Source organism: Hypomesus nipponensis, chromosome 1 (assembly GCF_054491055.1).
Source record: "Hypomesus nipponensis isolate SF chromosome 1, ASM5449105v1, whole genome shotgun sequence".
NCBI classification, from domain to species: domain Eukaryota; kingdom Metazoa; phylum Chordata; class Actinopteri; order Osmeriformes; family Osmeridae; genus Hypomesus; species Hypomesus nipponensis.
In genome coordinates, this window is record NC_140361.1 from 18,017,205 (window position 1) to 18,044,912 (window position 27,708).

At 41.8% G+C, this 27,708-nt stretch overlaps 1 protein-coding gene across 1 annotated transcript; it reads right to left on the bottom strand.

The window, feature by feature from the left end:
* Window positions 1–1,705: 1,705 nt before the first annotated feature.
* kctd12b (potassium channel tetramerisation domain containing 12b) lies at window positions 1,706–27,694 on the bottom strand. The gene is given in 3 exon segments (XM_084697347.1): window positions 1,706–2,571; window positions 2,574–2,783; window positions 25,975–27,694. Coding segments are annotated over 3 exon segments (1,362 nt in total). The 5' UTR covers window positions 26,822–27,694; the 3' UTR covers window positions 1,706–2,266.
* Between the last annotated feature and the right edge of the window lie 14 nt (window positions 27,695–27,708).

Below are 27,708 nucleotides of genomic sequence, written 5' to 3' on the forward strand. Positions count from 1 at the left end.
ACTTGGCAGTGACAGAGAGTGGGGTGGATGTGTTTTTAAGATGTAGAGAAAGAAGCAAACCTGTCCCACCACCTCGCCCGGTTGAGCGGGGTGAGTGAGAGAACGAGTGGTTGACGGAGAGGGCAGCTGAAAATGCGGTGTTCTCTGGGCGAATCCAAGTCTATGTCAGCGCATGGGAATCATATACCCCCTTTCCACCAAAGTGAACCAGGAGCTAGTTCGGAGCTGGTGCGAGAGCCAGTTCGGAGCTGGTTCAAGAACGGAGCCTTCTAAGAACCAGTTTGATTTTCCACGGGCTAAAGAGCCACCATAGAGCCACGTCATTATGTCACTGTATACATCTCATCTTTCGTAGCAATGCTGGCGTGGAAGCGCCAAACACAAAGCAGAGCCGATGTGGATCAGATGGCTGAGCGGGTAGGGAGTCGGACTAATAATCAGAAGGTTGTTGGTTTGATTCCCGTTTGTGCCAAATGACATTGAGTCCTTGGGCAGGCACTTCACCCTACTTGCCTCGGGGAGAATGTCCCTGTACTTACTGTAAGTCGCTCTGGATAAGGGCGTCAGCTAAATGAGTAAATGTAATGTAGAGCCCATTTTGCTGTATAGTGCTTGTGTATTACATTTGTGTTAAATATAGGCTCAATAGCTCATAACATTTGTGTTTGTCATTGCACTCATTTTATAGGATGATGATCAAACGCAGCAACTAGTGTCTGCACTGCGATGCTAGCTAGGTTATCGAAAAGTTGGAGCTAATTTACTAATTAGCTGTTTCATCAATAAAATAAGAAATTTTCAGCAACTACACTTCCCACTTCTCGTTACATTTTAATTCAGATGCTGATTTATAAGTACCGTTTAGCTGAAATATGAATTGTAAAAACTTAGAGCAATGGCGGTCAAAAGATTCTGTTTGTCTTGTTGGTCACGGTAACCCCGCCCTAAGCGGTTCTTACTTGGTTCACAATCTAGACCAGCTTCGAAGTGGTGCCCGTTGCGAACCACGTACGAACCACTTTTCCGGTTCTCAGTCTGTCGAAAAAGAAAGAACTGGTTCGCGATTAAGCATCGGCTCCGAACCGGCACGCAAAATGCGTTGATAGAAAAGCGGTAATATTGCATTCATTCATTATGAACCCCCCGCGCGCAGGCGCCTTAACTGACAAGTGCTGCGGTAAACCCTGCTTAGTATGACTAGTGCAGTGCCCGTGCCCGTGATGCAGCCGGTGATTAAGATGGTGTGTTGTTGATTTGGTGACAAATACACACACAAATTCCTGAAGTTATAGATAGATATTGCAGAGTCCCTGCACAACATTTATCAATCAATAAAGGCAGTAATCTGTCTGTTACACTCAGTGTGAGTTGCTTATTTATAGTAATAATCACATTGCACATACGTCTCCAATCATGAACACACAGAGGGAACTGAATTCAGTTTCTTCCTGCAATGCATGATCTTGGATGTTTTCCTTCCAGATGTCAACTCTTTCTCATCTAGACAATTAACCTTCAGGATATCAACATTTGAATATCTAATTTCTATAAAGAATACTTGTAACACTCTTTTCAAAATCCAGCAGAAATTCTCATCAGCACTTCATGCAGCATCCGAACTGACTTGGAATCATGTTTGAATATGTATGAGTCTAACATTGACACACAATTTGAACAGAGATTTCAAACAATTTCCTTTATTTTGCAAGGTTAACTTTACGGTATTCTCTAACTCTGATATTTCACTATCATTGTTAATTAGTTGGTCTACTACTGGGCAAATTTAAACAGAGCAAGTCAGACAATTATAACCCTGGACACATTAGTTTACAATAATACCTCCTCTGTCTGTACAGGTGCAGAAAAGCAGAACCACTCAAAATAACTGTTCCCAAAATTATGATCTCTATCTCACTATGGAAGGAGGCATGCCACTAACATTCTAAATAAGGACATTATATCTCATCTGGGGTCTCATTTATAAAGCTTGCGTACGCACAAAACGGGGCTGAAAATGTGCGTCAATGAACATGTCTGTTGATGTGCAGAGCCACATACTGTGTACTGTGCTGTTAATGTAAGCACAAAGGCCAATATTACTAACCCTGAAGTTGGAGAGCACTGAATTGTACACAATCTTCATACATAGTGGAATTCCTGACTATCTACATAGCAGATTGAGCATGAGCTACAGCAATAGCAATGTTGTTGTGTCAAACCTAAGTATGTGGCAAAAACACACTTTTTTCATTCTTTCTTTCTCTCCCTAGGCATTATACTTTTTTAGCAGGTCACTCTGCCAGTGCCTCTTGCGATCAGGGAAGGCTTTGGGCACACGGATCTTCTTAAAGTCCTCAATACACTTCTTCAGATCCTTCTCCATCATCTTCCGCTCCTCCTCCTCTTCTCGCAGGGGGCCTCCGTTTTCCTTGGCCGTGGAACGGGGCAGGGTCTTTAGGGCAAGGGTCGTAGGTCGCTGAGGGCTGAGATCCGGGAGAGGTGGTGATGGAGGAGGGGGGGTGGAAGTGGATGATGGTTTATAAGAGGGGGGCAATGGTAGGACTGGGGGGGGGGGGGAGGCAGGTCGGGAGTATCAGGGGCAAGGGGTGTAGATGGATGAGGTGGAGTGTCAAGTGGAGTGCCTTGTCTAAGGTCCAGGCTGGTGTTGGTCTCTGGTTGACTATATGCTTTCCGGGGTAAGGGGACTGTGGTGGGTGTAGTCTTCAGATGGGCAATAGCTGGAAGGTCAGAGGTCATGGGTTTCAGAAACACAGGGCTTCCACCTGAAGAGGGAGAACGAAAATAACAGAAATACTGAGGTAGAGGCAGAAACAGAAAGAAGTCTGCATAAATATTGAGTTGAGCCAAATTAACACCACAGGAATCTGCTATGTATTTATAACCGCAATCTAACCATCCATCAAAAGAGAGAGACACATAAAACAAGAGACCCTAACAATTTCATATTTGGTTAACTTTTTTGTTTCTACAAAATAGATAAACAGAGACAAAAAACTTCACATAGAATACTTGATACCTTTCTGTCTTTATTCTGTTTTAGTCAAAGTCTCTCTTGCTCTAACATATACATTTTGAATGAGTGAAGTTTGCTTTATTGGCATTCATTTTTAAGCTAAACATTGTTGCCAAACAGTTGATAGCTATTTGAAAGATGTAAGATAAGATACTTCCTATTGAGTTTTAATTGTATTGTATTAATTTCTGCAAAACAGATAATCATTGATTGCTTTCTGTCTTTTTGTGTGGTTTAATGTTTGTTAGAGGCATTGCTGGCAGGGAGACTAGCTCTTCACTGGCCTCCAGTGAAATCTTTTTACTATAGGGACTGAGGTAAACTCACCCTGGGAGACCAAGTAGAGGCACAGAGATGTGCCCAAGGGATGTAGAGTAAGGAAGTTAAGTGGGTGGCAGCAGCACTAGTGGTAGCAAAAAGTAAAAGAGGGTGTGATGAGGAGAGGGTGCAAAAGCAACATAAGGAGAAAGTAATACACTCTCCTGCCCTCTCTGTATAGGCAAGCCTGCCTCTCGTCACTTGCCTAACACTCATGCCAGGTTGCATTAGCTGGTGCTGACAGCTTCCAATGCATGCACACACTCCTGCTCTCCACAGGGCCACACAAAGTCACAACGGATCACACAGGCTCTCACACGGACATTGACAGGCGCACACACACACTGCCTGTGTGCTCCCTTCTCCAGCAGTGCTCATTGGCAAGCTTATATAACTGGAAAAGCTGCGTGTGCCAAATGGAGGCAGCACTGAATATTCTGCAGTACTCTCTGCATGCATAGCTGATGTTTGTGTGTGTTTGCAAGTGTTTGTGTATCCCTGAGTGTTTGCTTTTAAGTAAAAGAGAAAAAGAAAGGAAGGATGGAGTGGAGTGGAGTGGAGTGGAAGGAGAAGGTGAATGCGAGAGTAGGGTGGCTCAATGTGACACAAACATTTTTCTTTTGTGTGTGTATCAACATTTACATTTATTCATTTAGCAGACGCTTTTATCCAAAGCGACTTCCAAGAGAGAGCTTTAGAAAGTGCATAGGTCACCAATAACAACAAGATAGCCCCAAAACATTGCGGGTAGCCAAAACATGAAGCACATATTGTAAACAACCAAAATAAGTGCCAAAGGGAAGAACCATAAGAGCATGTAGTTAGTTTATTGTGATTGTAAACTCATTATACATGTGTGTAAGTAATGTGTTAGCCTGTGAAATGTGTGTTGTAAGTGAACGTGGGAGTGTGTCGGCTTATGGGGGAAATAGAGGAATAATCCACAGGGGGATGGGCAGGCATCCATGTCTTCCGTCCCTCTATACTTACATCCGTCCAACATCCAGGCTTATAGAGAAAAAAAGAGGAAATACATTCACTTCATCTCCCCCACTGTGACTCCAGAGGGAAAGGAAAGCATACTGTAGCTCTCGTTTCTCTCCTTCTCTTTCTCTCATAACATATAGTGGGTCCCAAAACCACGATTCACAAAAATACACAAACACACACCTGCATTATGCTCTTTCTGCTTGTAGGTAATACGGAATTATAGATTCATATGTATGTATACTTTAACGGTCTTAGGTTTACTGGGGTGATTTACTGGGTACCCACACAAAAACCATGGGTGATGTTACTGGGGCAACCTAGCTACAGTAAACCCACACTCCATGGAAATTACTGGATGGACAGTTCAGTCACACACCAATATAATTCTCTCTCTTATCCCCATTGCAACGCCATAATCCTACTTGAGAGACAGCATTACAAATGCAGAGTGGTTAACAGGTTTGACACGGCGTCAGAGACAAAGGTGTGCTATATAATGACATTCCAAATTCAGCCTTACTGTAGTTGTCTCTCTCATAATCATACATACACATCCGTTCAATTGAATTGATGTGTTTGTGAGAGAAAGAGACCTATTAGAAACAATGAGGTGCATCAGAGATACAGCTTGAGTATGTCTAAAGAGGTGGATTTAAAAGAAGAGATAAAAATGTTGAAAGTGAGACAGAAAGAGTAAGCAGATTTTATTTCTCTAAGGTAAGGGAAAGGGATTTAAATTTTATCTTGCCTCTAAGTCTGGAGGATGTATGGGGGGGGGGGGTATGACAGAGGGATGGAAGGATGGAAAGATGCTTGACCAATGGGGACTATTTCTCTGTGCCACTCGTAAACCCACACACTCCCATGCTCACACAACACACACAATAATATACATGCACACACATTGGAAAACTGTTGTGTTACATTTAGCCACCCTACTTACAAATTCTCCCTCTCTTCTACACTTCTACGTCTTTCTCTCTCTTTTATTCCTCTCTCCATGCAACCCACACCCATCCTTTCCTCTCCACTGTTACCATACATTTGTTTCCCTCTACCAGTGGGAAAATTGGTTGAAGCCTAAGAGAGTGTAAGAGAATGTAACCAATCCTTGTTTAAATAATTCACAATACCGAAAAGTTATATTCATTCCTTGAAATCCCCCTCCTTCTTTTTTATCCCCCCCCCCCCAACTTCTCCCACAGACTCTTTTCTGAGATTTTTCTTTACCCTTCCTTAATCCTTCTCCGACTGTACTCTCAATCTTATATCCCTGCTTATATACATTGATGTGTATGTGGTCGTGTGTGTGTCTGCACATAAGACTGGGAGAGCACGTTTGTTCGGTGTATGTGCTGCCGCGCGTTTGTATATGTGTTCCAGGGCGGTGATAAAGTGAGGACAAGCATGCAAATCCAGATTACTCTAAATTAATAAGATTAGAACCACAATCCCAGATGGTGGAGGTGAAATTTAGCCCAGCCCTTATATCCATACAAACACAAACACGCATGTGCACACAGACACAACTGCTCCCCAGCTCTCAGCGCTCACTCTAACTGCATACAAACACAGACATACACTCAGAGAGAGACCTTATAACATGCAGTGCATATATCAAAGATTCATAGGAGATTGAGAGAAGTGGATTTCGGCTATTTTTCTCAATTTTTGTATCCTTCCCTCTCTTGCTCTGCACGCTCCTTGTCCTACCCTTACCCAATCTTTCCACTTTTCTCCCCTCTCCCACCTTCCTCTTTCCGCCCACCGCTGTTGTATATTGCCTACTTCTGAACACTGTAATCACAGTGCTAATGGATGCACTGCAATTACCGTCCAGCACTTTCCTTTATGAAACGGCTTCTTGGCGACAGCCACATCAGAACACAGAGAAACAGAGAGATAGAGCAGCAGGGGTGATGGTGGAGAAGGTGATAAAGAGAGGAAATTAGAGAGAGACACATGGACAGAAGAGAAGGTGTAAAAAAAACCTTTGACCTCTTATTATGGTGTGACAGCTCAAAAACCTTAACCACAAGAGACTTGAATGAGTGTGTGTGTGTGTGTAAACTTTAGTATATCTGTGCCAGGTTACAGAAGCGCAGTGCTTGGTTTACTATAAATAACTGAATGCACAATGCAACAGAGCCCCAAGCCTCAACTACTCCACAGCACGGAGTGGACGTTCAGACACGCCAGTCAGGCCATAATTAAAGGTCACATGATATACTGTTTTTGGATGCTTTTATATAGGCCTTAGTGGTTCCATATTACTGTATCTGAAGTATCTTTCCCGAAATTCAGCCTTGGTGCATAATTACAGCCACTACGAGCAGTCCCACAATGAGCTTTCCTCAAAACGAGCTGTTTCTGTGTCTGTAGCTTTAAATGCTAATGAGGAGGAGAGGGGCGGCAACATGCGCTAATGTTTACAATGGATGTATCGCAATGGCCCGTTGCTGTAAGATGCCTCGAATTTAGCCATTCTCATCTGATCACCCTGGTTTGCAGAGGTGCTCACTCAGTCATTTCAATGAGGAGAAAGGCGGATATCGTGTGCCATAACACCAACAGCATAACGGTTATCCAAATAACAACGAAGTGTACAACACTGGCATTACAGCGTTTGTATTCACACACACACTTGATGCCATCTATCTTTACATTAGCAACAGTAACTCAGCTGTTAGCTGCAGAGCTAATGTTACAGCCACATTCTAAGGGTAGCAAGCTAGGTAACCATATACAGTAAAGCAACAAAATGATATAGCGTTAGTTAACTTACTTGTCCAAGGTTTGTAGCTTGACCAAGGAGAGTTAGTATTGATCCAGAATTTATTTCAGCAAGGCCAGCTTTGTATTGGCTCAAGTTGAGGAAACAGTAGTGGCTGAAATGTTTGGGCAGACATGTGTCTGCACATTTCCAGCAAAAATAAAATAAAGATACTGGTTGTGCAGAGGCTTGGATGAAGAAACTAAAAAAATACTTTTGTTTTGATTTGTACATACAAACACTGAGCAATTGTTATGTTTGTTCGCTAGCCATAAAGTCTCTCCAGGAAAAACCGATATCGCACTTGCCTTAGCGCGATCGTAGCTCAGTTTTCCATGGGTGGGCCAGATTATCTGGGCGGGCAAAGCAGAGAGAAGGGGCAGTAGCCTGGCTCCTTGCGACATCACAAGGAGGAGATTTTCAAACCGAGCGTTTGAGCCTTCATTTTCTCAAAGGCGGAGAAGAACACCCAGGGCGTGGTTTACACCTATCGAAAATTCTAGCCACTGGGCAGGCTAAGGGAACTCATATTAATGTTAAATAACCTCCTAAAGTAAAGTTTTCATGTCATGTCACCTTTAAAACACACATATGTACACACACTCAAACATTCACATACTTACATCAAGGTGTCTACAGGTATAAACAAGTTAAATTTAAGACTTTTTAAGACCTTTTAACACCACTTCTAAATGAAATTTAAGACCAAACTTACAATTGAAATACAAATCAAAAGTGGAAATATACATTAATCTTTCCAAATAAACACACAGATGTCTGTTCAAAATGAACAGTATAGTAAAATTACAATAATTGGTTGAGTTTAAGAACATTGACTAAATGTGTAATTGCTCAGAAGTCAGATGGCATTGTTGGCTCTGGATTTCCTATCGTAATTTGTATTTATTTGGTCGTCACGGACAATGGAGCGCACATTAATACATACATAGATAAAGTTGTAGATGTGTTGCATAAAAGATTTTTAGCCAATAGGCTAATTTGCAACCCCAGTCCCTGTTCAGACCTTTCTAAAAAGTTAGGCAAATACAAATTACTGCATAGTGTGAGTTACACAATCATGCAGCAGATGCAATATATCAGTATATCAACATTTCACAGATTCATGACCACATTACACAACAGCACATCGCGTAACAACACAATACACTACAACAAGGACAACAGAGACACACAGTGTACTCCTGCCTTTATGGCCCTGACTTGGTGGCTACATGTTTGGTTTTCTTTCAGCCAGTGTTTAATATTTCTATTGAACGTTTTCAGTTTGGTTTGTGTTTTTATTTCTGTTGGTAAATTATTCCATAAATGGGTCCCTATCACTGAAAAACATGATTGGCCAAAAGTGGTTTTCCGCACCTCTACTATGCAGTTGCCACCCACTGTAACATCCACCGTTGTAGCGTTGAGATCGTTGCTAGTGATGGAAATGTTGGAGCAGAAACAAGCACTTGCAGGCTTCTGGCGTGCACTTTGTAGTCTCTGTGTTTTTGCTCTGCACGTGCGATTCCATCGCTCTGATCCCCAAGTTAGAAATTTTTCCGACACACAGTTCACTTATAAGCATTTCCAGGCACCAACCTTAACCAAGAATACTCGTCCTTTTCAAGCCAGTTGTAATTGAACTTTCATTTCCCCATGTTTCTAAGTTGAGTGGCTATCAACCATTGTCAGAGCCTGTTTAAGGAGAGCCTTGCCACTCCCTATTAAGCCCCATTGTACCGAATTTGTCTGCAGTTCCACCAAAGTTCCACTGGGGGTGATCGCAAGCGAGTGCATGTTGAATGGGAGTCTATGGAGCTAACCGGCTAAATTTGTCTCTTTCGCCTAATTGTCGTTGAGAAATCTCCGACTTGATTGTAGTTTTTGCATGTTCAACATGGATTATAGGTCGAAAGTTCAATGAACGAGTACTTATGTCCTTTTGATTTCTTACAGGGTGAGTCGTTGCCCATAAAACGCTAGCATTCTGCTAACGAATGCTGATTGGTTAGTGAAGGACTGATACAACCAGAGCTCCTGCTTGATGGCATCCGAAGTGGAATCAGAATGTCAGAGCATTAGCAACATTAGCAACAACGTTAGCAAGCCAAAACTCGTTCTAGCATGTGTATTGACAGGGAGAGCCTAACCTGTCAATGCCTTGAGAGAAAAAAGTAAGTGACCAGAGCTTGCCGTAAAGCAGTAGCTCTGGTCGTATGATGTGTATTACGTCAATTACATTTTCAAAGTCTTTTTAGAACAGAAAGGCGACTTTAAAACAGCCAGCAGTGTGTATTTTTTTGGCCTCCCCTTTCGAATTCAGAATTCAAATTACTAGATCCTGAGATTATATCCTAAGAAAAAAATTATATCCTGAGAAAAGAGGATTTTGAGGGGTACCGCTCCATAGACCTCCATTCATTCTGCACTCGCTCGTTAGACATTCTCTGCCATTGCTGTATTGCCGATGCTTTTGTCATCAAAATCTGCACAGTAGGCTACGCTCTGACCTAACCATAGACAACGCAGCACAATTTTTTTTTAATCAACCTAACAGAACAGATTGCCTGCATTTTCGCAGTGACATGACACAAAAAAAAATCAGACCCATTCAATCTGAATTTAAGAGAATTTAATACTTTTTAAAGCCTTATTTTTAGTAAAAGTGATTTAAGACTTTAAGGACCCGTGGCCCGAACATGTCCATGAATATATGCACGTACACAGAAGGAAGTTTCACATTCTGCTGGCCTGTTCAACCTAAGACTGTTCCTACTAAGTGCTCCATCAGACACAGCTGGTACTGGAAGGGATGGATAGGCTACCCGGGGATGGCAGGATGGTGGGGGTGGCAAGAGGGTTGAAGGAGGACAAATGTTCGGAGGACAGAAGGGTAGGGTGGCAGGAGGGTGGGGTTAGGAGGGCAAGATAGTGGGTGTGGGAGAGCAGGGGGGTGCAGTTAGGTGGGCCATGGTCCCCACTGTTTTAAGGGCCATTTTACAAAGTAGCAATAACATTTGGGCGTAAAACAGAGAAAAAATGGAAGAGAGAGCAAGTGTGTGCTCATGTGTATGTGTGTGTGATTGAGTGAATGTCTGTGTGCGTGTGCATGTGTGTCTAGAGAGCCAGTAAGTGCTTGTTCAGCACATCAGGGAACCAGAGTGTGTGCTTCATAACCCCTCAGTGACTGCTAACCAGCCATCTCGCCCCGGTTCCTTACAACTGCATACTGTAAACCAGAGCCACACGCACACACACACAAACCACAGACCCTGCAATCCCAGGCACCCAGCAATATATAATCTTCCCGGCCATGCTAAAATTACGTTGTGTCCTTGGGCAAGGCACTTCACCCTTGCCTCAGGGAGAATGTACCTGTACTTCCTGAAAGTTGCTCTGGATAAGAGCGCCTGCTAAATGACTAAATGTAAACTTGCAGAATGCAGAGCCAGTAATTACTATAATAATAATGCTTACGTGCACAGGTATCCAAAAATATAGGTTGCAGCTGTTTCTCTTTCAACTACACTTGCAAAATCCGCGATGTAGTGACGGGTCGTTCGGTCAAAACTCGGAGGAGAGCCATACAACACTCTACAATGCGAGTAAATCACTTGCATATGCCACCAAATTTCACGCTGGGCGACTAAAAATTATCTTTCATTAGCTAATGGATAGTAAATTGTTCAATTTCACTCACCTGTGACTGAGTTAGAGGTAAATAATAAGTTTAGCGCATATTTCAATGACGCACCGTCGCTTGACTGCGAGTTAATATGATTTGCTGCTGCTCAACAACGAAAACGGAGATTGGCAAAGTAACGGAAAGTTGCTAGATTTGATGCTCATCGCTAGATTTTTTATAGCGTGAATCAAAAGCAGAATGTGAGACTACTGCGCCCAGGAAGTGTCGTTTAGGCAACAATCTGTGGTTAAAAGACTATTTAAGTCATTTGTTGATTCCATGTAGTAATTGGACAAGTAACGCACGTTACTTAAATAAGTAACTTTAATAATATTACTCAAGTAAAGCGTTATATTACTTTGTTACTCACTTAAGTAATAATATTATTTATTATATGGCAACGACGGTACGAGCGTTCTGATTGGCTAATGGGTAGTCATGCCAGCCGCGCATTGCCCTCCTCGCCGGTCAATACGGATCTGTATTGCCGTCTGACATCAGCTTTAAAATGAGCAATATCGACGAGTCAGCTGCTGAGTTTTACTATCCAGATGATGCTGAAAAGATTTGTCATCGAAAGTGAGGATGAAGACTCACTCATTTTTATTATTTTGTGTTGAAATTAAAGCCATTTTAGCAGAACCATGTTGTCCGCTTGCTAATGAGTTGCTAGGCAACACATGAAACACACCGTGAGAAGACTTGAGAGCTAGCTACAATTAGCCTAGAGGTACCATTTATTTTCGTTTACAAAATGAAGAGAAGCTAAAATTGCCATATAATAAACTACTTATTAACCTCGACCGTTTGGTCATGCCGGGAAATATCAAACCTCGGCTTTGCCATATCAACCTCGCTATTGCTCAGTCGATACGTTCCAGCCTCAGTTTGATATTTCCCTGCATGACCTCACTCTCGGTTAGTAAGTAGTTAGTAATGAGTTATATTACATAAACATTACCCCAACACTGGTCAGCACTAGAGAGGTGGCTGAAGTCTAACCCTAACCCTAAGTATCAAGAGAAAGCCATTTGCTAAAAAATGGTAGATTCAATCCATATGCAACATAAATAATAATTCAGACAGATAATGTACTTGCATTGTTCATGCATTTCATGTAAAAAGTCTGGCGAATAAAATAAATGTACTAGCCAATGGCGGCTGAAGCTTCATTGTGTCCGTTGAGGGTTGGCCATAGCAAATCAATGCACATTGTGGTTAAGGTAGAGTATGATTTCATTTAATAATTTAATTAGAATTGTTTACACACCTATCATAGTCAAAGTCATAGTTACAACATACATTTTTTAAAGAGCCGTTTGGGAGTCAAAAGCCCCGGCTCTTTTTAGAGAGCTGAGTCAAACAAGCTCATGAAAAGAGCCAAAATGCTAGTGATGTGTCGTTCGTGAACGATTCGTTCATTTTGAACGAATCCTATAAGGACTTGGGAGTAACGAGTCCTCTCAACGAGCGATTCGTTCATTTCCCGACTCGGTCTTTCTACGAGTCTTTGGATCATTTTTCACGTGACCTGCATAGGCTCTGTAGCTAGAGGAAACGAACGATTCGTTCATTTCCCGACTCGGTCTTTCTACGAGTCTTTGGACCCTTTTTCACGTGACCTGCATAGGCTCTGTAGCTAGAAGAAACGAACGATTCGTTCATTTCCCGACTCGGCCTTTCTACAAGTCTTTGGATCCTTTTTTCAGTTGACCCGCATTGTATTTTTTAGTGGAAGAAACAGTTTCCTTATTCCTTTCGCGTGGCCGCTGTTTTAGTTAGACAACTAATGATATTCGCTCAAGTCCTCATACTGACTGGTTTGTTATTTTCACTTTACATTACACTTACAGTTTAGTGCAGTGTAATTGTTTGACGTGATAATTAAATGCTAGTGTGATAATACATGACCAAATCATACAAACTCATGATGCATTATTTTAATGCAGGAATTTCTTTGAAATAGTATCTGCTGGTGTACATGTCATGCACTAACTTACATGAGAATATCATACGTGTTTGCAGTGGATGTATGATATTCATACGTCTCTCCCCCCCCCCCCCCCCCAACATCAACAAATGACGACAAATGACTCAACAAATGACTCAAAAAAAGATTTGTTCATTTTACTGAACGAGATTCAAAGAACTGGATCAGTAAAATGAACCGAACTTCCCATCACTACAAAATGCCCATCACTACTGCGATGGGACTTAGCTCGAATAGCTTTGGCGACTTTTCATGGTACAAAATCGCTGTCAATCAAAATTAGATGCAGTTTTTCGACAGACCCTCCAATCATCACGCAGAAGCCCGGAGTCCAGGCCAGCCTACTCCTCCATTCACCCCCAGAGACGCTGAGCGTCCGTGGGCGGGATATAATCGCAGCATTTCATGTTCTTGACTGTGTTTCTTTCGAATAAATACCCGTCTTACATGTAAATCTACAATTCACGATACATGTTTGTCCAGATATTTGTCAGGGTATTTTTCAGCAAGATATCTAGCTAACTGCAGGGGCGGTGCGTCCCATTGGGCAAGTCGGGCAGTTGCCCGAGGCTTCGGCCACCAGGGGGGCCTCGTCATATAGTAAAAAATTAAAATAATTAAAATAAATCACTTGTCATTGCAAACAAACGGCAATTCAAATTAAGCATGAAAACACGATTCTTTAATTATATTCTTTATAGCTAAATTGTATCTTAAATCCAGCATGGAACATATGATTCAGGTCATGATGTTTCTGTCAGGAGAATTTTCGTGTGGTGGAGTGTGTATGATTGAGCGGATCTGTGATTGAACGGGGGCTTATTACTTGAAAAAGGAATGATTTACTGTGTCGTCTTAGTTACATTATCAGGGGTTGGAAATACAGTGATTTGCTAAAGTAGGCAAATGGTTAGTAGAACATAACATTTCATAATAATTTCAGTTAATCAAACAGCTGCAAGACCCAGTGAAATGTTATAGGCTAGCTAGCAAAATAACGCTAGCATCGCTAACAACATTACTAATTCAACTATGTTTGGTGTAGGGCTGCAACTAACCACTATTTTTCTTTCGATTAATCTGTAGACTATTTTATTGATTAGTCGATGAATTCCAAACGATTCATTTTCCTCATTTTTTTTTTCCATTTTTTTTTCTTCAATTTTTCATTATTATTTTTTTTAAACAAAACTAGGTTTAAACTATCAACTCCAACGTTAATTAAAATATTTAGATAAGGTACATAACATATCCAAACATACACGAACACACACCCCTTTTAAACCAAAAATTCCAAGGTGCTGGTTCTGGGCTGGTGCTTATGCCAGTTCGGTAATGATTAGATAGCGATATTCGCCAATTATCTAGAACCAGGTAGTCTACATATACCACACTCTACAGCTGGAGTAGGGCTAACGTCTTTAAATCACTTCATATGCCTCCATTGTCCTAGCAAAGCGTCATGGTTACGGTTAACAAGTTAGCTAAATAGCAAGAGCTAACCTAGAGAGCCATCTTATCGACCAACGTAGAATAAACCCTGATTCTAACCTACCTAAACATTTATTCAATGGAAACTCTAAGGTAGCAGGCAGACAACTTTATAGCTTTAATAATGCGTGTATTTAGCAGCTACAATGACAACATAGATTAAAAAGGCTATCCCTTATAAACATGAATAGACAACACCAGACAACGCTGGTTTTGCCTTTTTAGCGCCTGTATGTTTTCTTTTCAGGTGCTTGTGCATAGCGCAAGTGCTGCTGTGGTAAGCCATTGAAACTTTGCACAGTGTACAAACCACCTTATTGTTTGGTGATAGCGTTAAGTCGAAGTATTCCCATACTTTTGAAGCCTCGGGTATTTGAGGACTCGGGTTTCGGAACCAAGTCGGACTCTGCATCTGCCATAATATTGTTGACTGGAGCCGACCAATGACTTGAGCCAACAACGACTGACGTCATGCAAGCACCAATTACGATGTGATATTGAAGAACACTTGTTATAATGAATTGAAGCGTTTTTTGTATTTTTTATAATAAAACATTTGTTTGAAAAGATGCGTCGATTTAAAATATTGATGTCAACGCATTTTCAGCGTCGACGTCGTCGATGATGTCGACGAATCGCGGCAGCCCTAGTTTGGTGTAACCAAGCTCTTTGTAAGTTTTCGATATATATGATCAATGTGTGGACAATAAGACACGTATGCGGTCTCTTTTCATAACTTGTATCTTACCACTGCTTTTCTTGACATCACCATTCAAACAGCCCTCACTGATTTCACGTAATGCTTTCGGCATCAAGCCTACGGCAACTCCCGAGGGACAAAACACCCTTGTCCGTTGTCACATAGAAAGGTCTGCCACAGTAGGCTATCCTCAGGATTTGCAAGCTAGCTAAACTTAAAAATCTAAAATAATTTTGTAGACCTAACAATGGATTCTGCCACTAAATGAGTGACTTGGCTTTATTTCTGGACCTACTATCCAGTATCCACAACCGAAGTGTGTTACACAATGGGAAGATCGTGCATTGCTCTTGGTACCCAGAATGCCCTGCGGCAAGCTGAAATGCTACTAAGATAAGGGCATTAGTTTAGTTAAATAAGCGTTTTTTGGAGTTCTATTGTTGTGTTTGTTTTGATATGTGTAATGCTATGGTCTATAGTTAATAATTTGAGTGTTCACCTTGATTGCAAATGTTGTTTAGTTAGATCGGTATCCAAGCTGTCCGCCTTTGTAGGTGCGTCTGGGCAGACGCAACGGTAATGTTCTCAGCTTAAAAGTGCAGTTTACACTCCGCTTCACATACACAAAGGGCTTATTCTGGGGGTTTGTGGTTATGGGGGGCCTCCTAATTTTTTTTTGCCCAGGGCCTCCAATTAGCTAAAACTGCCCCTGGCTAACTGAAGCTGAGTTGAATCATGATATAGTTTGGTTGCTAAGCTGTAACGTTCTACTAGGGATGGAGATTTGAACTGATTTCACTATTCGAATAGTATCCGAAATTATTTTTGAATATCCGGATAATCTATTTTATTAATGTGGTTCCGTTATGTAATTAGCCTGACGTGACGCAAAGCATACAGTAAACACATGAACCACCACACATTCTGGCAATAATTGGGACTGTTAAACTATTAGATTAAATAAGGGTTGAATAAAGAAAACAAATGAAAGATCAATTTATTAACATGACGAAAAGACAATGAACTTGAAAAAACGCTGCGTCTTCAGACATTGGCTCTTAATTTGGCGGAAAAGCGATTAGCCTATCATTATGTGAAATAAAAAGTAGGCTACATTGGACTAAATTAAACACATTGGGTAGGCTAACCTCCATAAAAACGAAAGACACACGGAGAAATATTGCATATTAACTTGGATATTAACTTGGAACCGGAATCCTATAGGATACGGTGCGCCACCACACATTGCGAACATAAACAGCCGATTACGCTAGCTCTACATGGCTACTGGTAAGAAAATAAATAAGCCACAACTGCATTAGCCATACGCATTTTTATTCGGGAGCATTAGCATGTAAACATGCTCAGGGGAGAGGCTAGTACGGAGTCGATTTACGAGCAGGCCGGCGTAGAAAAGACTGCAGGAACTGAGGTTGTTGCGTGGTACTGCTTAGCCAGGACACTAAGCTTCTTGTAGCGCCAAATGAAATGAAAGGAGACTCGCAGCAGAACGCAGGCGTAGCCTACCTTTTTGGATGGTTTTCATCATTTTCTAACGTCACAACTATTAGAATTCACAACATGACACAACGGTTTTTCAATAAAACCTTTTTTTTTTATCAAACTACGCTCATAAGTATTCGAAAAAAGTATTCGAATACTAACTTCCTTTGGATATCCGGATATTCGATTAACCACGCCCATCCCTACGTTCTATTCACCTAAGTTGATCCAGTTTGCTTTACATTTATTCATTTAGCAGACGCTTTTATCCTAAGCGACTTCCAAGAGAGAGCTTTACAAAAGAGCATAGGTCTTCTTTGACAAAAGAAGTGGAAACAACTAACGTTAACATTTCAAATGATATCTAGTCAATCTGTTGAAAACAGTGTTGTGTAGACACAATACATTTATTTTCACGTTTTTATTTCAAGTCTCCGTCTCCACCTTCAGTGTTTCAGTGAGTGCTGTTGGCCGTGTTGCGTTTCTGCTCCGCAGCTTCAATTGTTGAAAACCAACCAATCAGCACGCAGCTCATCAAAATATTAATGAGCATACCATTAAAGGAGAAAACCTAGCTTTTTTCCCTGGAAAATGACAGAGGAATTTCCAGAGGGCATAGAACAGCACCCGGACCATTTTCAGCCCAACCAATGTTACATACCCTATTCGGACACCTTAAGGAACAGTGTGAAATACCCCAAAAACCCAGTCAATCACCCCTTTAATTAAACTGGGAGTACGGCAACTCTGAGTTTAGCGCATGCATACTACCAAAAGCCAACATCTATAGAGCTCCGATACTAGGATTCACCATGGCACCCAAAAACAAAATGTTTTGTCCTACTTCACAGGTCAATCTGAGCACATATTTCGGAAAAAAGCGACACGGCTGTAGCAGCGTATACCTAATGCAGGGCTCTCAAGTTTTGAAGACAGGCAAGAGTGATATTCCCCCCCCCCTCCCCCGTCAGGGGGTCTAAATTAATTAATTAATTGCTTTTTACCTGACATCTCTGAAAGGCAGCAATGATTAATGCATTCATGGCCAGGATATAATAATAAAGGTGTTGTCAGTGAACAGGCTGTAAAACTGTTGGGTGTAAGACTCGTGAAAAACTGATGCTAATTATCTGGGAAACATTTTTTAACAGCAGTCAAGTTGTCATTGTTTGTGTCAAACAAGTTGAGAATTTGTTGCAACATTAAAACAGGAGATCATGACTGTGCTCAAAGTGATGCTCGAACTCCAGTGGTTTGCTTTAGGTGAACAAAACTTTCGGAAGACGTAGCAGTATCACGAAAAACTACAGGATATGCTTTTTTCCATTGGTTGTTGCATTAAATCTTACCCAGATACAATGGTGCTATTTTCCGATTGGCTATTGTATAGACCCTTTCTTTTTCTTGACTGGCTGATAAGTGGCAGGCTCGACTAAAGGCCGTTATATGGTACTCCGTACTTCACGATTACGGACACATGGGAAGGGCCTACACATAGATGGAACGCCCCGGAACGCCCTCTCCGTCGTCTCCGGGGCCCTCGGAGAGCTCTCCCGTCCACCGTTGAAATTCCTGTCAATCCGTAATGCCGTGCTGTACAGCGGCGGATACCCCTTGGCCGTGATTGGTCCGCTGTTAGCTGCCATCGTTCACTGTGTGTGAGGAAAGCCGGGAGGAGGTACATAAACACTCGACGACGACGCTGACGACTTAGACAGAAAGGCGTTTTCTCTAAGGTCGTCTTCTTGAAAGACGTCTGTGATGAGAACTTCTTGGAGAGAAACTTTATTGTGAGCTAGTTTATGCTCTACTCTAGCGAATTCATAGAGACTTGCCATCAACATACATATTACCCAGCAATCATCATTGCTAATCACAAAAATACCAAAGAAAATAAGAACGTATTCATTTCATGGAATCGTTTTTTAATCGTTTCTTGAGTGTATATAAGATAAGTATATCATTTTGTTATAGAGTGCTACTATTTTCCCCTATTTTTTCGTCTGACTAGTGACAGCTGGTAGGAGGGTCACACGTAATGAGAGGTGGGAGATAAACAACGACGATTTCTAACTTACAAAGACGCAACAAAGCAACGTGTTTTCGACAAAAAAACGCTTCTCCACCTACTGTTCTGGCGGTGAATTGTTTTCAGCACCCCCAGCCTTCGGAGAACCATAAAGGCAACAGAAGTTCTAATTAATCCGTCCTATCCGGCAGCCCGCCCATCCGTAACAGAGTCTGAGTACCATACTGGCACCTTAAGAACTCCAGGGGAGACGCGCTTGACTGCCGGTTCCATAGTGAGAGTGGCGCGGCCAGAGGAATTTTGGTTGGGTGCTGCGGCATATTTAATATATTATAAATATTTTTTTTCTGCGTGACAAATACAATGTGTGGCGGGAGGGGGCGTGACAAAAGACCAAAATGAGTGACTGTCACTCTCAATACATGACACTTGAGAGCCCTGCTAATGGCGTGGGAGACAATTGCTGCCGAGTAAATGCATATATTTGAATGCAATAGCCAGTCCATACATTGAACATTTAACCCCACTATCCATTAATATTACAGGAGAAAAAGTGGTGGACTTTAAAAAATAGCATGTTCAATGTTATATTACGTTTAAAACATACTACTACGAACAGGTTATGCATATTTTGATACGGCTATACGCTTGTGATTGTAGACTCAATGTCACCATGATTTTAATCATATTCGACATGATACAAAGTCTAAATATCAATTGGTGCCTATTTCAACTTGTAGTAGCAGTTTTCCTCAACAGAATGCTTTTCATCAAAGGATGATGATGATTAAGATGATGAAGAGACATAAATGACTGCTGCCACAGAAATGGATGCAGAGAATTATGTATGGTAGCTACTGGTATTTCTTCATGTACTTTTATGTACAGGCTTGTGTGGAATTGTCAGTTACACTGACAGTATGAGAATAATGAATATTAAAACGATTTGCACATTCTGCCAACAGGGCATGGATGCTGTATACAGTAAGATGTTAATTTAATGGCAGATGAATTCTACGTGTAGAACTGTGAAATGTAATGTAATCTTGTGTATTCCCAGTTACAAGTAAATAAGTAGTACAAACTGCATCTCATGAAAAAAGTGTCAAAAACTGACCAAGAGATGGACTACTTGTACTCAACTATTTAGGGTAGAAGAATAAAGGCTAATCTTGAAAAGATTTACCGGAACACCAGTTACAGGAGGATGCATGGCCACAGGCAGTGTTGGGTGTAACGCGTTACAAAGTCAGACTACTTTTGTTAGGTAACGAGTAACGCGTTGTTTATTTAATTGAATGAATAAGTTACTAGTTCCTTGTTCAAACAAGTAACGCGTTATTTAATTTAGTCTTATGGTCGAGAGCATTCAGCATGTAGCTAAAATTCTAGGAAAGTTGAGGCTATTATTCGCTACGTACCCACAAAAACGTCTTAATCTGCTAGACAGGTGGGTTCTCCTTCGTTCTTTTGGTGCGCAGTCTCACAAGCCCAATTTACCCGGCGTCATGGAGCCGACCGGCTAAATAGTTATTTAAGACTTGCATGTAAAGGGCCTATGTAATGTCACATTAAATAATGTATTGAACTCAAGGTTGTGTGATGTGTTGTGTATCGTGCAGTGGTTTTGTTTTAGGATTATATTACAGTAAGTAAAATAGTCTGGTTCAGTACATGAGTGAACACCTTTTTGCTACCATATACCCTAGCTATAGCTTAGCTTCGTTTTGCTCCTAGATTCAAACCTAGCCCTTGTAGAGCTGGCTAACTACTAGACTTCTGCCTGACATTTTACAACATTATTTATTGATTAAAGAGTTCCTTGATTGAAGATCTTCATGCAAATATTGCTTTTCATTATAGTGGATTATTACCTTGATCCGTCTTGTTGTATAATGAGGATTGATCATGTTATATGCGAGTGACACTGAATATTCAGTACAATATGTGCTATTGCTGACCCATGTCAACCCATTAAATGTGCCTTCTGGGCATAAGAGTGACCAAGGTGAATTGTCTTAAAGACTTTTCTTAACGTAATGCAAAAGTAACTTAACGCCTTACTCTCTACAGCAAGTAACTAAGTAACGTAACTAGTTACTTTACAAGGAATGTAACTAGTAACTGTAATTAGTTACTTTAAAAAGTAACGTTACCCAACACTGGCCACAGTGTTTATTTGATGTAAACACAATTAGATTGAGGCTTGATAAGCAGAGGTGATACAGGAAGTCTGTCACAGACATGTCTTGCCCGTTTTTACTACAGGAACCTTTTGCGGAAGGTGCAAGAATAATTAGCAGAATTTAACATGAAACCAAATTAATTGTTCATTGCGTGATAGAAAGGCTAGATCCTTAAACACATTATATGACATTAAAGATGATAAACAAAGTATGAAGAAAAAAAGAAATACATGGGCCTAGCTTACTGCTACTTTTTGCCTGCGCTCGTTCTTGGATTTTGCAGACTTTGAGGTGTTCCCTGGCATTCTGATTAAATCTTCAAATTCGGAGAAACCTTCGAGCAAGCTGTTGCTCTGTTGCGGGAAAAACGGGGTGCTCCTTTTGGCTACGATGAGCAGCAATAGACTTATGTGAGCAGCCAATAGCAGCGTTGCTGATCAAGGTTTCTACTATCAATACATACCCCTTTTTAGACCAACGCATAACTCAATCCAGCTATACTAATTATAAACAACATGGGTGTTCGAAAAACTGACCAGATCATGATTAGCAAGATGATGTCATCTTGGATGTGTCATTTGATCTCGGACGTAATAAACGATGTACGGAGAACGGGCCCCAGGTCCTTGAAGTCCTTTAGCAGTGCTGTATTGACAGCATGCCCTGAAGGGTTCAAACACGTGCAAGCAGTATTTAGAGAAGCTCTGAAAACCAACCTGGACACACACACAAAGACAGTCTGTGTGCACGCTTCCCCAGCAACACATTCCATTAGAAAAGTAATTTGTGTAATAAGTGTATTATCAATGTAAAACCTTCCTTCTTTCTATCGTTTTTATTCTCATGTTCCCCCTTTCTTTCCCATCCGGTTCAGAGATTAGGCCTACTGTTTACTCTCAAAAAGTGCTGCTGCAAATTATTTTTTTTAATTGTTTTGGTACAGTACATGTACCCTATGCTCTGTAGAACACTCAACAACACCAAGATCAAAGGTCAGACTAAAAAACATTTTGTGAGAATAGAAGTTTTTAAACTCATAGTTTCTGCACACATTTGAAAAACAGGAGAATAAACGGTTTATTGCAGAATTTCTTTATTAAAGTACCAACAGCAGACCTGCCATGCTGGTGACACAGTTGGACCCTTCTTGTGATAAAGCGTGTGCCCTCAAGCATGCTTTGTAGACCAATCAGCCTCAGTTTTCACAATGGAGCATCAGGAAGTCATAGCGTCACGCCTCATTGATGCCCAATCGGGCAGCTCAGCCCTCTAGAGTGTGTGTGGTAGTGAGCACTTCCAAAGGCTACTGTGTGGAATGTGGAGGTTGGAGGTCAACACAGGGAGGTATTGCTGGAGTATACTGTGGCTATAGACACAGAGTCTGAAATTCACCCCTGCACGTCCGCATATGTGTGCTAACAAAAGTATTAGAGCCTGTGCTGATAAACTCTAGGTTTGTGAACATACAGACTCACAACCAACTTTTTCAGCAGTCCAACATGGAGGATTGCATGTGAACACATGCTGGTACCACTATTTTCTCAGAAGAGTCATGCATTCCAAACTCAGAGGTGAACAGGGGTGAACAGGGCTGTTATTGTTTGGATGTTCTGTGTGAGGAAATCTGATGAAGCTAGACTGCAGAAGCTGGATACTTGTTCTGCCAAACTGGTTCAGATTCTTAATTAAAAGATTCTTCTATTTCTATAAATTAATCTTAATATTACGTTTTATTTTTAGAGTTTGTGATCACAGTATAATTAGGGATCTACACAATTTTGTACAGAAAAAATAGTCAATTTAAATACATTTAGTGAATAGACCATAGGTTTAGGATAGGATCGAAATGACCCATCTCTGCTGCAAATCAACAATTAGTACAACTGTATTGTATTAGTCTATCTGTGTCTGCACCTAGACCTGTAACTCTCAACCGGTATTACGGGATTAGTGGAAGCACCACGAGGGCTGTAATCTGCTTTGACAGAGCCTGTTACCAATGTGTCCTGGTTGCTATTCTGGCCCTGTGGCCAGTCAGCTCCTCCCAGTTACATCCCTTCTACACAAGAGTATGGATAGAGAGTGACTGACTGGAGTGTAGTCGTGTGGGAGACTTGCAGGAGATTGGGAATAAAGGCTTTTGTAGTGGGGGAAAACAGGTAAAAAGGGGGAAAGAAGGCAAAACAGAAGAGAGATGTGTTTGTTTGTGGGTAGATAGTAAAGTTTTGATAAGTAAAGTGTATGTCCTTACATGGATTATATTCTGTCACAGCAACGAGAGATGAAAGAGTATTTATTTGTGAAATACTTTTATATCTTCTTTTTAAACACTCACAGTTAGTACATGGAAGCACACACAACTGTCATGGGGTACATACAGTATGTCACGCTCAAACCTCAGTTTGATTAACAGTATATATGGATGGGAATCCCAATAAGAATAGAAAATTACAATCTGACCAAATTGTATAAAACAGATAGCTCAACGTTTCATCTACCTCATCTATTTAGTTCTACATTAGTCCCAAAGTAACATTTGTGTTGTCTAGTTTGTTAACATAGCTGTCAACAGAGTGTCACCAGACTCAAACAGGGTGCTATCAGATTCTAGCAACATTGAAGAATACATCTGTCAGATGTGCTGCCAAGCTATTTTGGATGATTCCTGACACTGCATCTCAAATAAAAGCCCACACCAAAGAACATCCCAAGCAGCCTCTAAAACAAGAGAATCCCACTTTACCTGGTCAATATTCAGAGCTTTAATAACCATATTAGTGTCTATAATATATAGTCTACGCAATAATTTAGCAGTTTATTGTCCCAAGAACTTGACTGTGCTTTTATCAACTCCAGGAGAATGTATGTTTTGAAATTCTATGAAGATAATTATGTATATAATTATTAATATTATGTATGTAATTATGAATATGACTGTATTTTTTTAATACACAAGCTGTCTGGGCACAACCCCCACTCTCTCATGCTGGTAGTCTTTGAGACAGCCACTACTAAGTAACCTCACAGACTAACCATGCAAACCACGCACGCAAACTAGTCTCACAAATAACCATCACAAACCGTTACCATATTAACCCTGTTTCAGATTCAACAATATGGAGTCGAAGACTGTGCTATAACTGGAGTGGAATTCCAGAATATCTCAGGGACATACACTTAGTTAATGAGATTGATTAAATAGGCAGCAGCTTAGAACTGTGATACTGAGCTAGACAGTAAGATTGACTATGAATAGCATGATCACATGGAGCAACACTTAATTCCAAAATCGTAGCGCCAGCTTGGGTTTCTAAGACAAAATATGCCCTGGCTTAATTAAAAAGATAGATTAACTGAGAAAAAAACATTTAATTAGCTAATATTAACATGAGAAGATAGAAGAGATGAACTGTAAAAAGAAGCATAGAGAGAGCTATCGGCTTTTGTGATGTAACACATATCTCCTTTTTGCCCACTTTTTCTATTAATGCTTCACTGCACAATCAATAGTCAGACTACAACTGACATCTCTGGCAACTCCTTTCTCTCTATCTTCCAGTTCAAGACATCTTGATCCTTTAGAGCAGGGGTGGGGAACATACGGCCCGCTAAATCATTTGGACCGGCCCGCCATGGCACTGTAGGAACCATATTATTAGGTGCATTATTTGTTGGCAGCAGCACTATTTTAAAGACGTGGAGGCGCGCAGCGTTGCGTACTAATGTAGTGTGGAATTCCTTTCTAGCAAATCAAACCCAGAATACTTTGTTGGTTTGGGCTAAGCCCAGAATGTTTACAACGTATGGCTCCACGCCTGATTAACACTCAGATCGATAAGCAGTCTCAAAAATGGTGGCAATATAAAAGATAATACGATCCCTTTCCGTAATCATGATACCCTCCCAGAAATGTTCGATGCACCCCTAGTCAAAGCAGGCTGCATCTGTGCCAGCTAACTTCACAAACCTCACCAAAGAGAAGCATTTCCAGCCATCACATTAGGGGTGAGTTAATTAAATGTTTGACCAAATATAGCAGGAACATTTTAAAGTTGATAATTCTGTACGGCCTCTGAATAATTTTATAAATATCCAAAAGGCCCTTGGCAGAAAAAAGGTTCCCCACCCCTGCTTTAGAGTTCGAATTTTCAAATGGCCCACTATTACTAGATTGCTAGTTTGACTCTTGTCAGGTTAGTGCCACATTCCCCAAACAACTGCCCTGACTTTGCATAGGCTAGTACATAGCCAAAGATACAGTATCTAGAAGCTGTTTTCCCTTGACATTTCTTGCCTGTGTTCTCACACACCTAGACCATTCAAGTATCTACTCATCTACATAAGCTGAGTGCTAGACGGAGGTTTCCTTTCCACACCTATGTCTGACATGCTGATCTCCTGACCTACAATTGTGGGTTGTCAAGTAGTGAACTCACCACCTCTATAACTGCCGGGTCCTAAACGGATGTTTCTATAAATACTGAAAGTTGACTTGTGTTATCATGCAACACTTGTTCCTTGCTGCCAGGCTTGCAGTCTTCAAGGTTGCTCATATCCAATATTTTGGTAGTTTAGTTCAGAAGCAAGCAAAAGACACAAAGAGAGAGCGGAGAGAGCAGAGAGAGCGAGAGAGAGAGACAGGTCTCCTGTAGTCAGTAAAGTCAGTACAATACAGAGGGAGTCTTCCCAGCCCTTGCAAAACCCTGTGCCTAAACAAAGTTACATAGACAAGCAGGAGCTTCAAATGTCAAAATAAGCTCTTTAAGTACATTGTGATGCTTTCCCAAGGTAGGTATATAAAGAGAGCAAGAGCAAGGCAGTTTCCAAATAGGGGGTCAGGGTCTGGCAGGGTGCTGGGACATAGACAGGAAATATGTGATATTGACAGGGGGGCTGGGGCTGAAGAACTGGAGACGGGGTGAGGCTGGAGCTCAAGCCAGGGGCTGGAAATGTGGAAGGGTCTGCTGTTGTGAGATCCCAAGGCTGGGGCTCAGGGGTGGTGGGGGACAGCGTAGGTCAGGGGGCTGTGGGGGTAAAAGCTTGTGGACCAGGAATGTTTCTCTGTAGTTGGGAGCCACAAAGAAGATCAGGACTACTGGTGGTCACAGGAGGATGCTGGAGAGGGACAGAGAGAAAGATGCAGGGAGAGGAACAGAGCTGATTGCAGGTGTGAAGCATCTACTGGTCCTCTACTGGAGCAGGGAGGGACGTTGGAGAGGGAGGGGCAGTCGGTTGGAAATCAGGGTGGACACAGGGAACTGATTATCTCACTCACGGTAGAATACATATTCAGTGTAGCTGGTCCAAATTTTGTCATCCGTCTGCTCATGTGCGAAGGCGCAGGTGCCCGTGGAGTTGCAAGCCACCATGTGGAACCCTGCATCAGCCAGCTTGTCGAAGGCCTGCTCCAGGAATGTGAACTTCAGGTAGTAGCGTGAGGTGTAGCGCTCCGGTGGACGGTCAGGGTCGCGGCTCTCATTCAGAGTCTCCCCAAACACCTCCTTCGCCAGTGAGGTCTTCCCACACACCATGATGCGTGCCACACGCCGGAATTTGGCGTCAGTTTGACTGTCCCGTCCTAGTGTGTACGAGCCCCGGTAACCAATGGTGATGAAGCCTGAACGTTTCTCGTCCCCTCCGTGTACAAGACCACCACAGGCAGCGGCGGCAGCACCCAGCGAGCCCAGGTTGCGTGAGGAATCGATGCCTGGTGAGGAGTCCTCCGGGTCGCTTTGACATCCTTCCTCCCCTAGAGAGTTCTGCTTGCTGAGTTTGGGTGCCAGGAGTTTGACAAGCTCTGGAAGGTTAAAGAACTCTGCCTCACGTTGCAGCCTGCCTCGCTCTGGGAAGTGATCTGGCAGCACTAGCTGCTGGTCTCTCATGAAGTCCAGGATGTAACGGAACAGGAAACCGTCACGGTCAACGAAGAAGCGTCCCTTGGTGTCACGGGCCAGCCCTTTAGTGGACTTCCTGCTGAACATATCCCAGAGAAGGGAGTCGGGGACACTGGTGAGGGTGGAGTATCGTGTAATATACACCTGGCCACCCACGTTCAGCTCCACAATCTCTGGAAAAAGTATCTCCTCCCCAGGAATATCACTGGAGTTATCTGGCAAAGCCATGCTAGAGTCCAGTCAAAATTATGGGGTTGGCAAGAAAAGCAAGAATAGGCAAAGGATGGGCACAAACAGAGGCGATTGTTGTTGGATGGTTGATTGGAAAGATTCAGTCTGAATTTAATTTACCTAAATGTTGAAAGATATAGGTGCTAAAATGTAGTCAAATAGTTGCTGAAATCTAGCGTCAAAATAAGGAATAGAAACGTCAGTACCGTCCTGATAATGCAGACTGATAATCGGCCTAATGGCTCTGCGGTTATCCTTTAAAAGCGCTTAACCGCTGTAAAGCACTATCTGTAACGCAGCTAACATTTAACTCACGTTAGAGCATTTCGGCCAACTACAGCGACATTTACGATGTAGTAATATAATACAAGCAATTCTAACTACAAAGGTTGTTCCTAGGCCTACTAACTAAAACATCGTAGGGAACTTCAGATAGCAGTCAAAAGGAAACATGTCTTTGTTTACGCGTAAAAATGGAAGGCTACCAGGTCCGGATTGTTACAAAAAAGAAATATACGCTCATTTGCTTTCTGTAAAACTCCGTTCCCTCATTAACTAAGCAATCATGGCGGAGGAATGCTCCCGGTGTCCATAACGGTTTCTCATAATTCTGCACGGTTGTCTTTACGCCCAATTTTTTTTACTTCAGAACAATCCATAGTTCGAGACAGCAGTGGGTTTTCCGACCAGGATCAAAATTCCAATATAGCAGCTGGTACCGACAAGGTGTGAGCTGATCAACACAGCCAATACAACCAATGACCGTTCCATTTCTGTCCACTCGATTCCACTAGGCTGAGTCTGTATGTCTCTCCTCTCGACGTAGTATTTTATGAGTCTATTGCCACACTAAACTCTGCTGCGACTGTGCCATCTATTCCCGG